Source organism: Trichechus manatus, unplaced genomic scaffold, assembly GCF_000243295.1.
Source record: "Trichechus manatus latirostris isolate Lorelei unplaced genomic scaffold, TriManLat1.0 scaffold00047, whole genome shotgun sequence".
In the NCBI taxonomy this organism is placed as follows: domain Eukaryota; kingdom Metazoa; phylum Chordata; class Mammalia; order Sirenia; family Trichechidae; genus Trichechus; species Trichechus manatus.
The window spans coordinates 205133-220546 of NW_004443983.1; the positions used below are offsets into that span (position 1 = coordinate 205133).

At 37.5% G+C, this 15414-nt stretch overlaps 1 protein-coding gene across 1 annotated transcript in view; it reads right to left on the reverse strand.

The window, feature by feature from the left end:
* Nucleotides 1–8887: 8887 nt before the first annotated feature.
* PRR16 (proline rich 16) overlaps nucleotides 8888–15414 on the reverse strand; it is a 287498-nt gene continuing 280971 nt past the window's right edge. The window contains exon 2 of the mRNA XM_004376965.2: nucleotides 8888–10272. Within this exon, the coding sequence (XP_004377022.1) occupies nucleotides 9517–10272 (756 nt within the window). The 3' untranslated portion in view covers nucleotides 8888–9516. The remainder of the gene's footprint in view (nucleotides 10273–15414) is intronic.

Genomic DNA, 15414 nt, shown 5'->3' on the forward strand with positions numbered 1-15414 from the left:
GCTTTTATCTATCCTAAAGATGATTTGAACTGGTACAAAATAATAGTTCCAGGTGATAATTCTTTGACTATGATTAGCAATATTGTGGTCATAGAATTTTAGTTCTTAGGGCCTGTGAAAGACACCTCACTGAAATATGTATTGAGATATATCACAAACATGGAATCCCTGGATGGCAAAAGCAGTTAAGCATTTGGCTACTAACCAAAAGGTTGGTGGTTTGAATCCACTCAGACGCTTTTTGGAAGAAAGGCCTGGTGATTTATTTCTGAAAGGTAACAGCCATTGAAAACCCTATGGATTGAAGTTCTACTCTGAAACACATGGGGTTGCCATGAGTCAGAATCGACTTGAGGGCAATTAGTTTTTTGTTTGTTTTTAATATCACAAACAAACTTTGATTAAAGCAAAGCAATAGTTAATGCTTTATCAGTTTTTTTAAAATCACTGAAATATATATATACATATATATATACTTAAAACACAAACATAGACATTCTCTTTTAAACAAAAACTTGACACCTTATTTGAACATTTTTAGTAGATGCAAAAGGCCTTGTGCTATTACTTTAATTAGTTTTACAAATTATTTTCTAAATGCATTTACTCTTATGCTATTAAGTATTATCATAAACAATTAAACTACACTTATAAAAATGGTGTAATAACTGTGCTTTCTGTTGTAGTCACCTCAGATTTCTATCATGTTCATTTCCTGACTTGTTAATTTACAAAATTCAATAAAGCAAAAATGAGATTTTTACATATGAATTGGCAAGATTCTAAAAAATTCATGAGGTTTACTTGATAATGCTTACTACAAAAACACCTAAATAATTACTTCACAAATGAGATGAAAAAAATATCATTTGTGTCAATCTAGGCAAATACAAACAATCCACTGGATTAACAAGGAATGTGGATAATTTGGCAAGAACTACCATAAATTAATAACAATGATTTTCATGTGTTTGGTGTTTTACTATATGTAAGGTACTTTCACATTTGTTAAATCATTTGGGACTTACATCAATGGTTTTAACAGATGGTAACCTTCAGAGGAATGAAGAATAAAAAGGGAATCAGGTGGTGGTGGTTGGAGGTGTAATGCATTGGTGGAGGTGGGGGTAGTTAGATGCATACAGGTCCAAGACCTTATGAAGGAATAGACAAAATAAAGCAAAGGAAATGTATATAGTTTCTACCACAAGAGAGACATAAGACAGGAAGAGTTGGAGCGCAAGCAAATAAACGATGCAGAGAGTAACTCTGAGATGAATTATATGCATAATCCACTCTGTGTCATCTCAGTAGAAGAGCTTTAATGCTATACAAATAATATAATGCAATTACAAACAAATAACAAACAGTAATTAGCTGTGATGCCATACATGGTCTAGTTTGCCCCATCTTAGAGGATGCTATTGAGTTTGGGAGGTGTTTCTCACGTATGCACAGAATGAAGTGGAATAATGTGGTTAATCTGTCTATTCAATAATTCCAAAGACAGTAGACTTGTTGGATTCTGAAGTTGCCCCACCCATTTTACCTTTCAACATTGCTGCCTGGAAAAAAGCTGAAGCTTTTCATCCTGATGCCACAGAAACTTATTTTGGGGTTTGAGCGATTGCAGCCCTCTACTATTAACACAACCAATGCCCGTGGAAGCAGCAGTCAAGAAATCAAACGAGGGAAAGAGGTGTTGCTTCAAAAGACCTCTTTAAAGTGTTAAAAAGTGAAGTTGCCACCTTGAGGACTACGGTGCACCTGACCCAAGCCAAAATATTTTCAGTTGCCTCATATGCATGCAAAAACTAGACAATAAGTAAGACTGAAGAAGAATTGATGCCTCTGAACTATGATGTTGGCAAAGAATATTGAATATACCACGGACTGCCAGAAGAAAGAACAAATCTATATTTGAAGATGTATAGCCAGAATGCACCTTAGAAGCAAGGATGGCGAGACTGTCTCACGTACTTTGGACATGTTATCAAGAGGGACCAGTCCCTGGAGAAGGACATCATACTTGGTAAAGGAGAGGGTCAGTGAAAAAGAGAAAGACCCTCAACAGGGTGAATTGACACACTGGCTGCAACATGGAGCTCAACCAGTGTGAGGATGGCACAGAATTGGGCAACATTTCATTCAGTTGTACATAGGGTTACTATGAGTGGAATGACTTGATGGCACCTAACAGTAATAACAAAACTGTTAATACTACTCTCCTTGTCCCTTACATTGCATAGGAGAATTGAGTTAACCCAGAATACACAGTGGGAGGAGGACAACGGTTTAACACCCTCATTAGGTGGGAAAGGGAGGCACTATTACTTTCATTTTAAAATAAGCCTCAAACCTGGTTAAGTAATCTGACCACAGACATTTTAAGAGTTGGAAAAACTGAGACTCAAAATCAGGCCTTCTGGTTTCAAATTTATGTTTTTATCCTAATGTACTGCCTCCTAGGATAATATTTTATTATATATACACATCATTTTAATTTACATCATTCAAGACTTAAGCTTCTATTGTGAGGATTCAAATGTCTTTGAATATTCTGGGTAGATGTGTGCATTCAAATTAGGTTTATCTATCTTTAGAGGGATAATTACTAATATTGTAGTCTAATTTACTGAAAAATTCTTTATTCAGAAATTTGAACATTTAGTATGCAAATCTTAAATGTTTAACTATAAAATGTGGGTTGGTGAGTAACCTCAGAAGAATTAAAATATGATAGTTAAAGGGTGTAATATAATCCATCCCTCATCTTAGTAAATGTTGCCAATTCCTAAACATTTTTAGCAGGGCTGTCATTAGAATTACTTCTTTTCTCTCCACCTTGTTTAAAATAAGATGGCATTCTAATTTGTGGCGATTAAATTGAGTGAACATCAGTAGTACGGAAAGAGAAAGGAAGGAAATATATGAAAGTTTATAATATATTCAAATTATACACACACCAAAAATTACCATTTTGGAAAAGATGGTAGGAATAACTCTTGCTCACCCATATGTGGATCTCCTTCCCTTTCTGGGAATATGGGGACTACAGGAAGGGTCACATGACTAGTCTGGCCAATGAAGTGCTCAGGGGCTGCAGTAGTAAAAGGACCTGCAGAATTCTCCAGTTGCTCCTTTCTCTGTCGTTGTCCTGGAAGAGGTTTCATGACCAGATGGTGGAGCCACGGGATCAAAGCAGCCCGTATTGCTGAATGACTGCCTGGGGTTCTACTGTCCTGGAGAGTCTCCTGGATCCGGACTGGACTTTGAGTAACCACCTCTGATGCCCCTGAGATGCAGAAGTTGTTTGCCATCACAGCGCAGTCTGGTCTATCTCGACTAATACGAAAATACAGGTATTTTTCTCTTATTTTATATCTTCCAGCAAGTTCTTCAGGAAAGTTGCAGTGAAATGACGTTCAGCTCTACAGATTCCATGAGCACAACCCAGGGACTGTACTTCTAGGTGGTTCTGAATGGTGGTGTAGAATATAGCCTGTGCAGGTAGACTGCCTGCTTTACAAGACTGGCTTCACCACTTACTGGCTCTATGATGCTGGGCAGCAGGCTTTTGTTGCCATAATTTCCTTACTTGTAAAATGTGAATAATAGCATTTAAGACATAAGGTTGTTATGAAGAAAAATTATGCAATGATACTGAAAAACACTTAGACAAGTGTTTCACGTAAAGCCCTTGATAAGGGTTAGATATCATGTCTTGTCACCATCTATCCCTATTCCACTAGAAGGTGTATATTGTTTTATTTTAGCTGAATCAAAATTCTTTTTGGTAGTTAAGAGAATTGACAACCACATTATCAAATAATGAGAAATCATATCTGTAGACTAATAACAAAAGTAGAGAAACGTTTTTATCAGACAGAGTTCCAATTTCTGTTTCTTTAGAGGTTTAGCAGAGTGGAGGTATTGTTATTTGTAGTGCTCGGGGTCAATGTTAAACAGGAAATTCACAAACGAAATGCCACTAAATGATAGTGACATATACAGGGTCAAATGGCATCAGTGCTAGAAAACCAGAATTTGGAAAAATGCAAAATAATACCTTTTGATCTTAGAGAAAAGATTGGAAAGTGAAGCTGCTGGTAAAGTACATGAGAAAATGAGGCTTGCAATATTCTGCAGCTCATTCATTTTAGACAGTAGCTAAATTTCCTGAAATCCCTTTCATATTCTGCAAAGATCAAACATACTAAGAATGTCAAAACAACATTAGGTAACCCCTTTCAAGTGTCAAAATACCTGCTCAGAATAAAGGAAAGATTTGCAAAGTTCAGGGCTATGAAGAATACAATTAAATGGTGATGCTGAGAGGAGAAAAATCATGGGGAGCCAGCCTGGCACCGAAAATGCCAGCAGTCACTTACTAAAGGAGTGACTTCAGGCAAAATACTGAAATTCAGATCCTGGGTTTCTTCATTTATACATCAGGATGATAACACCTATTTTGTACATTCATATGAGACTGAGAAGAACTCTGATGTAGGGAAGGTTTCAAATAGCAGTTACTGTTATTATTCTACCTATCTTTGATCTGTCCTGAAGTCACAAACTGAAAGCAATATTTCCTGCTTATTTTCCCTTTGCCTTCACACAACTCTACACCCCATGTTGATTTAACTACATTTTAAAGACAGGGTTATTTGGCAAGCTTCTTCATGTCCTCACTTCAGTTTTTTCTGCATCCCAAAAGACCAGCATGATAAATACAAGTGCATCAAATGAAATGGCACCCTACATAATTGCTGCTCCACTAAGATGTAGCTAACTGCAGTTTTATGTTCTACGCTGCTGTGTGCTGTAATGGTAGCATCACATTTGTCATTATTTCAGAATCACAACTTGACTGATTCTAAAACACCAAAATGTTTAGTCTGAAAACTTAATTACAGTGTCACAGTTGCATATTGACCCAGAAAAACTCACATAATTTTGTAATAGTGTCTAGTGATTGTCAGATTCTGTGCATTTTGCCTAATTATGTGGTATGGCTTTTTACAGAACTTTATTGCATATAAATCATTTCCTCACATAGAAATCATCAGTATTTTACCAAAGTACATTACAATGCAATCTCTTGCTACAAATTTGAGTGTACATTACAGCCAAATGTACTACCAACATAAAATTAAGGGAAAGAAACTGAATCTTCAGACAATTACAAGACTTGATGTTGTGTTACAGCATATATGCCATGGGGTGGCAGCGGGGTGGGGAGAGGAGAATTCAGTCGAGGCAATGATTCATGATGTGATTACACCATTCCCAGTGCAATTACATGCAGAACTACTCAGGCTTTTCTTCATGAAGTTATCCAAAGAGAGCTATAATTAGAACCTGTAGACAAAAGGTCTTGCATACTTTTAGAGACTGTGTGTAGCTGCTTCTCTGGTCATGCTAAAATCAATCACTGATCTGCCCAAAAAAAGTCATATAATACAGTGTCTCATTCTTTTATTCATCAAATAATTAGGACACAAGCATAATTCAAACACAAGTTTTTTTAGGTTAATTAAAGCACTTCAACTAATAGTTGACTCATTTTTTCCCCTAGAATATTATTACACTAATGAGGGGTGGTTTGAAAGTATGAATATAATACCACCAAATTGGAAGACTGAGAAATTTTCTTTTTGCAATCACATGTATTTTTGTGCATGTATATTTATATTTAACTTAAGCATCACCCCAAAAATACCAGTTTTATTTCCTTCTATAATTGCTATAACTATTGGAAGGTGGCAAAGAACTTCGCTCAATTTTTATTTTCTTTTTGCTTTTCATCAGTAGAGATACTATAACCTCTCATCACAAAAATGGGACAATATGTGTGTGAAAAGATAAAACATTTCCTAGTCTAATTAATGATTACCATATCTTTTGAAATATATATTCTACCATTATGCTATGAATGGATGTCGTCATATACAGACTATTACTGTTTCACATTTTGTAGGACTACCACCTTCAAAAGAGTATGGATGCTAGCTGTATGGTACATTATATGTGTAAATTAAAGTGCTAAAGCACATATTATAAAAAACAAAACAACCTGCCCTTAAGGATTTGAGAAAAGCATTTCTGCCTTGGACTCTTCAGGAAAGAGAAAGATACTATGTTTTATGATGATTTAATGGATGATATATAGAGCTCGCACTTCAGAATTTAAATTTTGAAAGAAATATTGGCTAATTATAAAAACTATGCTGCCATTTATGAAATTTTAATTAGAAGTTCCCAGGAAAATATTATGATGCTCTATATTAATTGCTTTCCATGTTTTACACATTTACACATATTTAAAGACATAGTTTTCAACATTTCAAGCAAATGTTGAAAAACTGTCAGTTGGGCCAAAAAAATCAGTATAATATATTCCAGATATTAATGAAGAAAAATGAAATAGCATATGGAGGAAATACACTCAAAATAGAGTCCCAACACTGCTGTAACCTAACATACACTTCTGATTATAAATAAATGAGCTGCAATAAAGAGAGTAAGGTCAATAACTATAACATTTTTGAGTTGAATTTTAAATAAGCTTTCTAAGCTAATGGTTATTTGTGAATGTGTTCAATAAAAACAGGTGTTGTATCTTTGATACATGCCATAAACAGGAAAAAGGGGTCTTTTCAAGAGTAGCTTTGTCTGTACTTAGAGAAAGAGATATGGATTTGAACTTCAGAGGTTGTTTTTAGGCATGTGGGCTCAATGTTCTTATCCAACTAGGCACTTTTTGCAAGAAAGTTATCTACTCTGTGGATGATTTATGGTCGCTAGAAAGCTCTACTTCGAAATCCATCATGGCTCCCCAGACATCAACATGGATCAAGATCTCAAACTATAAGGTGATTATTTGATCACACTAACCAGATGGGGAAAGAAGATGAACTGAAGAGAGAAAATTGCATGTTTTCTAAGACTTTATACTCTCTAAACAGTCTAATGCTTGATGGACTTTGGAAAGGAAGTAATAATTTAAATCTAGACAATGATGAAACTATTTATACCAAACCTAAATGGATGCACTTCAAATTTAAGTATACATTATTTTTGTATTCAACAAATTAATTATTTAATTATTAAATATACAGATAATACAGTTAATAAATTTTAGACTACAGCCTTTCTTGACTATTGGTCTTAGGCTTTGTGACTTTCTGAAACATTAGATTTATTCTGCTTGAATTATTTCCATGAGCAATGCTCTAAGTAAACGTTTAAGATGAATCCTCTATTTTTCACTCATTTGATTGCTCCTTTAAAAAATAAAGCCTATTTTCTTTCCTTGCTCTCCCTAAAATATAATCTTTTAATAGAAAACTGTTTTAAAACTGCATTATAAATTATTATGATAGTCTGAGAAAGGTAACAAAGAAATGATTGAAGACTACCTGTCTGTAGCAGGAAAAAATAATGTTTTGAGAACAAAAGACAAGTATACAAAAAGGTCACTGCACTCTTTATCAAGTTGCGAAACAAATTTTCACCAAGATGAGTCCCTCTACTCTTCATTTCTCATTCTAATTCAGAATGGTACTAAACAATTCTGATTAGCTACCACCATCCCTCCTGCTTCCTACTTAATGAAACAATTTTGTTCAAGCGTGCTTCTCTCCTCATCAACACTCAAACCAAACCCGTTGACGTCGAGTTGATTACGACTCACGGTGACCCTACAGAACACAGTAGAACTGCCTCATAGGGTTTCCAAGGAGCGGCTAGAAAGTGGATTCAAACTGCTGACTTTTTGGTTAGCAGCTGAGCTCTGTGACACCAGGGCTCCCTTCAAGACCCAAGGGAAGATAAACTTATTTCTAGCTTGAGGGCATAACATCCTATCAGTCCAAACCATTGTAATTGGGGACTTTACTTGGCCCATGGGTGGGTAAGTGACCTAAGTAGACAAATCAGACTGAAGAGAACGACTTTTATTCAATGTTAGGAGGAAAGGATTCTCCCTTTCGTCTGTGGAACAACAAAGAATCATAGCAATCTTTCAATTCTGAGGGACTCAGCTTAAGGCCAATACTGAAAGCATCCTGTAACCAGAAGCAACTTTATTTTCCGCTATGATTCTCCTAAACATGTGGGTTCCCTCCGGAAGGCAGAGAGCTTGCTGATACAGGATGCAAAACATGCCATGGCCTCAGTGTGCTCTTTATGATGTCTCTCTGAGGGATGCTAAATGGGAGGACTGTCTAACAGGTCTGGCAATGTAGGAGGAGTTCAAATGGTCCTTAAACCCTTTCAGGACCAGTGGTATATATAGCTACCACTTACTTTTTATACCTCTGGGGTTCATTGGGAAGCTACTGTCCCACTGCTGCTAGCAGGCAGGGCCCTATATAATGGTTTGAAATGGAAAAAAAAAAAAAAAAAAAAAACAGGCATGTGCTGCAAATTACTGTTTTTACAAGGCATTGTATGAGGTGGTGCTGAATCATTGAATTTTTGGTAGGAAAAACATGAATTCTGAAAATTTTTATTTGGTACGTATAAGTACCTCTGGACTCTGAGGGTACAATTTGTGCAATGAGGCATAAAACAAAAACCATATTACCTACCAAAAATTCAGACATACTCAATGCTTCAGCATGCTCTCTATTACTGAAAACACATAGTATCAACAAAAAATTAAAAGGAAAAAAATAGTTGGGTTCGCGAAAGTTGGTTAAAAGTACCAAAATGAAGGCATATAATTAGCAAATGTATAACTTCTATTCACGGCACGGATTATGGTATTTAATTTAGAAAATTCTGACATATACTCATTGTGTTCTTCCCCAAACCCTGTAGGAGTTTTATCCATTTTGAGGACCATCAACATGGGATTAAATGAATCACTGCTTTATTTTAGTTCGGAAGAACACTTGGTTTTGTCATTATTTACTATTGTTTATTGACTTAATAATATTTCCACAGACCAAAATCTTGCATTACATATATAGCGGAACATATAATCATAATTGTGTAGTATAGAAAATAATTTTTGGTATTGTCTTCAGCATTTAATCATGTAAAACTAGTGGCAAACATCTTTAGAAAAAATAATAAAATAGTGCTTCAGTATTAAAATTTCTTATTAAAAAGCATTAGATCAAAGTTAAGAGTATGACATGGCATTAATGCATAGATGAGTTAGGCATGAATAACATGAATCTTATCCCATCTCTTAGAGTAAATCAATATATTTGAAATTTGTAAGTCACAGTTTGTCATAGGTAAATTGCAAAAATAATGTGTTCAGATTTCTTCATTATTCTCTGATTTTTGATGATGAAACACTTAAAATAACGCATACTCAGGATATAAACAACGTACTGCATACTTACCAGGTGATTTTTATGCCACTTTGTTGAATGCAGGATTAATATATTTGGGCTTTTTATTGCTTGAGTAGAAAGTGCTCATTACTTATTATTTTATGTTTATGATATAGAAATAAAAAAACAGAATTTTTTTTTTTTTTTTTTTAAATGGCATACATCACACTGTTGTAGTGGTTGATTTCCTCAAGATTGTCTTCTGTGGTTTTGGTGCAGTGGGAGGAGGCACAGTTGCAGGTCTGACAGGGGGAAAGCTGTTACTGTGGCTTATTCCCAGTCCCCCATTTTCTAGTGGAAAAGGAAGGGGATGGGGTGGAGGAGGAAGGGGAGGGCCTTGGTGAGGAAGCCTTCCTGGTGGGTGAACAGGTTCACTGTTTAAGTGGACCTCCCTGTTTTTTATGTTATACCGGGTATCACAGTCAGGACAATAGCCATGGTACTGCACCTTTTCATTAAACCGTACTCTTTCCCGAGGCCCTGCTTGGGGACACCTGTCTTTTTCAGGTCTATGCATCAGAGCCCGCACTGGAGTCTTGTCCAAGTTACTGTTGGGTATGCAGCAGATGTCTCCATTTGGAATTTTGTTTGGCCCACCTGGTAAGCCTCCATTTCGTAGAAGGGTGACATTGGTCTTTACAGGATTGACAGTTGGCACCACACTTCGGGAGTCTTCACACTTCACAGGTGTCAACCGCGGAGGAGGCAGTGGAGGGTTTGGCTTTCTCAGGACCGTGAGGATAGCAGATGGGTGTGCTGGGGGTTTAATGAGAGGTGCATTGGCCTGCAATTTGATCTTCTCTATGCTGGAAGCTGTTGTGCCACTTGAGCTACTATTCAGGGTGTCCGTTTTAGAGCTGTCGGTCATCTCATCCTCCAGCTGTAGGTCAGAGGTCAGGGTATCAATCTGGTCAACCACCTGGTAGAAAAGGACAAGGTAATTGTGTTGAAGAATGACCCAAAGTGAAATATAATAGAAGCAATTTCTTCCTTTCTAGTTTTAACCTGTTATGAAGCCTTGACTAACACTGAATTGTGGGATGCATTGCTGCTTAAAGTTTTCATTCAGTAAATTTACAGAATAGCTACCATAACCCAAAGTACCAATTGTTTGATAATGTAATGATTAGACATTCCTAGAATATAAAATACTGTTTATGTATATGTTCTACTTCTACTCTGCTATACTCATCTAAGGTGGAATCCTGATGCATAAATATTACTGACTTTAAAAATAAGAAGGCAGATTCCCTTCTGCTTATGATGTAGAAAGCTATAAGACAACATTGATCCCACTCTAAAAGTAAGAAAAATCTAGATAAATTGTAAAATCATAACTTTTCTTGAGACCAACAGAGAACTACGACTACAAGGCAAACAGGCAAACTGAAATGCAAAGAGTTTCAAGTCCTCTGAGGAGATACAGGACACAAAAACTTTTTCACCATTGGCAAATCACAGTAAAAAGAGGGAATAGCCATGAAATTGAGTAAAGAAAACAGCTAACACTTCAATCAATTATTAAACGATAAGTATGTGCTATCATGACAGCTGACAATCTCTGGGAGCCCTAGACCATTTAGATTCTGCACTCACTCACTGCCTTTCCCATGGGCCTCTCATGTGAGAGACTGAGAGCAGGGCAAGAGAGTAGAAAGTGTCCCCAGTGATGGTGCACAGACACAAAACCCTGCCCACTTCCTAGATCCTTCTTTCATACAAAGCAGGAATCTTAAGTCACTGGGAAAGTGGCAGGAAACCTTACAAACTCCAAGATACAGGCAAAGGTTTCCTGCTTCTGAGAGTGGGTAGAAGGAAAAGCTGTCTGTCCCTGGGGAAGGAAGGCAGAAAACTCACTTAGTCCCAGGATATTACACTAATAAAAACTAGATACTCGCTACACTGGTGGAAGGGCAGAGAATCTTCACTGCTCAAGATCTATCAAGAGTTTGACTGCCCAGAGGTAGGGGGATAGAAATCTAAGGAAAGCCCTACCCCTAATGTGAAGGTACACAAGGTCTGTCCAAGACTGGGACAGCCCCATGCCACATCACGAGACAAACACCAAGTAACAAGTAACAGCAGTATATTCCTGGAGCAGAGATACTCAGCTATAGCATAGGGTAGAGCAAAAACACTGAGAAAAGACCCTCTGGAGCTCGAGGCACTATATTAAACACAAAACAACAGCAACCAACTGACAGGAATTTAAAGCCTATGGTACAATGAAGATAAGGATAACAATAACAAAACATATATCATCTCAAATATTGACTACATTTACTAAATCCCCACATTAAATGCAAGACAGAAGAAGAGCCCATTTCTGAACATAACTACTATTTGCAACAGTCTGTACTGTTCTTCACGTGATATCCACTATTCAGTCAAAAATTACAAGACATACACGGAAAAAGCAAGAAAAACTCATGAGTAAAAGAGAAAGCAATCAGAGTAAGATCTAGAAACAACCCAGATGTTGGAACTATCAGACAGGATTTTAAAACAATTCTGATAATATGTTAAAGGATCTAGTGGCAGAATTGGAGAACCTCTATGTAGACATGAGGAACTTCCCGCTGGGAGATAGAAACTATAAAAAAATAAAATAAAATATAAATGCTAAAAATAAAAATAAGAGAAACTTTCCCATATCCATAAAAGCGTGTCTGCACAATAAAACTGAGGTAAATAGCAGAACCAAATGTAATGTAGGAAGCACAGCACTGTGTTAGTCCAGATCCTCCAAGAAACAGACACCTAGGTGAAATAAAATGTCTAAGAAATTTATTAAGTGAAATGTGAGGCTGGCAAAGTCATCAGACCATTATACTGGTCAGACCCTAAGTGAAGGAGAATGGTTGTGAAGACAGAAAAATTTGGTGGAAGCATCTTAGTTCAGTTCTAGGAAAGATTGGTATGGTCACTGGGGAGTCCTCGAGTTAAAGTCATTCATCATGAGAATCTGGTAACTCTCATAACAGGCTTGCTTTAGTATCCCAGCTGTGTTCACTCAGTGGCAGGGGACAGGTTATAGGAAGCATGGCCTTGACTCAAATGTTGGATTTCAGAACTCAGTAGTGCACAGAACTCTCAATTATGTTCCCTGCAGCCAGGTCACTGAGGTATATTTTCAGGGTCACCACACATATACTATTTTACATATACAAAGATGGAAAAGTATAGGTTATTTTAAAAATATGTTATTGAAGGAGACCTATTTTTGTAAGGATTTTTACCTCTTCTCTTACTCAGACCTAAGTTTTGTCCAGTGGTCAAGTTGAATCTTTGACAAGTGGTGGCAGGATTGAGCTCAAAATGAAAATATTTTAAGCATCCAAAAACTAGGGAGGATAGAGAATTTGCTTCTTCCCCTTGAGGCACTTCAGCAACTGATTCATGCTAATGCAACCAGGCTTAGCCTTTTACTTGCATATCTCAAAAGCCTACAAATTCAGCATGTGCAAGATCAAACTCATAATCTTCTCCTGTTAATCTGGTTTGCTTCTTCTATTTTAGTGAATGGCACCACCACCACACATTTAAGCAACTCAAAAATTTTCCTTTCCATGGTTCCTGGGGAACAAGACTTCTCTATTTTTGCTCTGAAATGTATCTTGAATCCATTCACTTATCTCCAATTTAATGCTAGTCTAAGCAACCATTATTTATCATACGGAGCAGTTGGAGTCATCCTGCCCCCTCTTGCTTCTGTAGTCTCAAAGAACTTTTTAAAACACAAACTTGATCTTGTCAATCCCTGCTTACAACTTTTAAATGCTTGTTTATTTCTCCTGTGATAAAGATCAATTCTTAACATGGCCTCCTGGGTCCTGCATATTCTCACACAAAGGTGTGCTGGTAGATGTCTAACAAATGATTCACAAAAAAAAAAAAAAGCCCTGATTTATACAATTTGCCAATTTTTATTGTGTAAATTTGCACCATGATTGATTTTAAGCTTGCAACATGGCATCACTGAGCGTGGAGTTGGAAAGAAATGTGCAGCATTATAAAGTGTTTCCACCACACATATACCATAGATATAAATAAATTCAAAAACACATATAATATTGAAATGTAGTAAAATAATTAGAAATAATCAGAAAAACTTTTTTAGAAATATAATTAATTTAATTGCATGTTTTTATAATTTTAAACAATAGTTGTGCTTCACAACCAGCTGGCAAAATTTCTGAAACTATAGAGAACTTCCGGCAAAATGGTGCTCTAGGCAGAAGCACCACAGCGTCCCTCCACAGCAAAGATCTGAAAAACTAAGCCAAACAGAGAAAACAGCAATCCTGAAACCCTAAAACATCAAATGAAGAGATAAAGAACTCAGCCAAGCACCAATGGAGTGAGAAAACTAACAGAGAACGGAGAGCGAGGAAAGATTCATGCAGAGGTCCCCTATCAGCTAACACAGTGCGGATCTACCATCTTGCACTTCTATCAGAGACCAGCAAATAGGGGGTATTAGAAAGCAGCTTCACGGAACTTCCAGCAGAAGACAGAACAACTGGTAATTGGCGCTATACGCTTTCCCACCCCCAACCTTCTTCACCCCCACTCAGCCTCCTCTGCTTCCCACGGCCACAGTCTCTTGTCCGGTAAGCACTGGCTGCTTGGATTCCACCCGCTGGCACTGGCTGGCTCTCTGAGCGCCATTTGTTGGCTGCCGGTGTTGCTTTTTTTCTGCTTCTTTGATTTCTTCCTTAGCTCTCACCACCTCCCCTTCCTTTCGCTCAGATACCTGGCTCCGTGCACCATCTTTACTTCATCCTGAGGGGCTGTGGAGCTCCGTTCAAGGGTGGAACTGCTTCCCAGTCTAGGCTGCCATGCTGGTGGGATGCCACGGCTTTTGTTTGTTTTGAATTGTTTGTTTTCTTGTCCTTTTCTTGACTTGGGAGCCCGTTCTGGCCAGGAGGTGCTGCACGGCTTGGGACCTACCCCCTTGGCTTGTGCAGACGCCTAGAGGGATCCCTGAGGGTATTTCTTTCTTTGTGGGTTTCTTTTTTTTTTTTTTTTCTGTTTATCTGGGGGTTTCTCTTGTTCTCTCTCTTTTTTTTTAATTTGTTCTGTTTTCTTTCCCTTTTTCTCTTTCATTATTACTCAGTTTTTCGTCTTTCTATACCTTCCTTCTCTTTCTGTTCCCTGAATACATGGTGCTGAATACCTCTACGCCTTCTAGCCAGGCTGTACTGCAACACCTGGGAAAAACTTCCCCAGACCTCACAGGTGCACCGGTTGGATCCCTGGGAGCATTGCTGTTCTTTTTCCTTTCTGATTTTTATTTATTCATTCTTTTCTTTTTTCTTCTTCTTCCCATTATTATTTTTCTCCATTTCATAGTCTCTCATCTCTCCACTCCAACAGCAAGATCCCCTAGCACACTTTTTTGCTTGTTTGTATGTTTTTGGCTCCTGTTCCTCTCCCCCATATCCATCTTTGTTCCACACATAACAATCTCCCACCTACATCCTGCATACTTGCACTGTGCGCTTAACATTACACCACCAAGCAGCACAGGCACGGCCTACTGGAACCTACCCCGCACTGATTACCGACCCACACTGGTGGCTGCAGTAAGTACCACAAACAACCTGTCCAAGTAACTCCTCTTCAGCTAGACTTGCCCTGTTGTACCATATCTGACCAACTGACCCTGCCAATTGGATAAGAAGGTGAAAAGTATCATGCCCAAAGATAAGCAAACAATGAAGAACACAACAGCCTGCCTGCTCAGACATAGACAAATAAAAAAAAAGGCCAAGAGATAAACAACAAGATTTCAGAAATGGACACTTCCATAGAAGGGCTGAGGAGAAGATTTGAAATGGTGGAAGACAGGATCAGTGGAACTGAAGACAAACACTTCGATACAACTGTGTTTGAGAAAAGTCAGAAGAAAGAACAAAGAAAAATTAAGAGACCCTGAGAGTTATGTAGGATACAATCAAAAGCAAAAATTTTCGAGTGATTGGAGTTCCAGAACAGGGGGAGAAAACAGAAAACACAGAGAGGATCATTGAAGAACTGCTGACAGAAAACTTCCCCA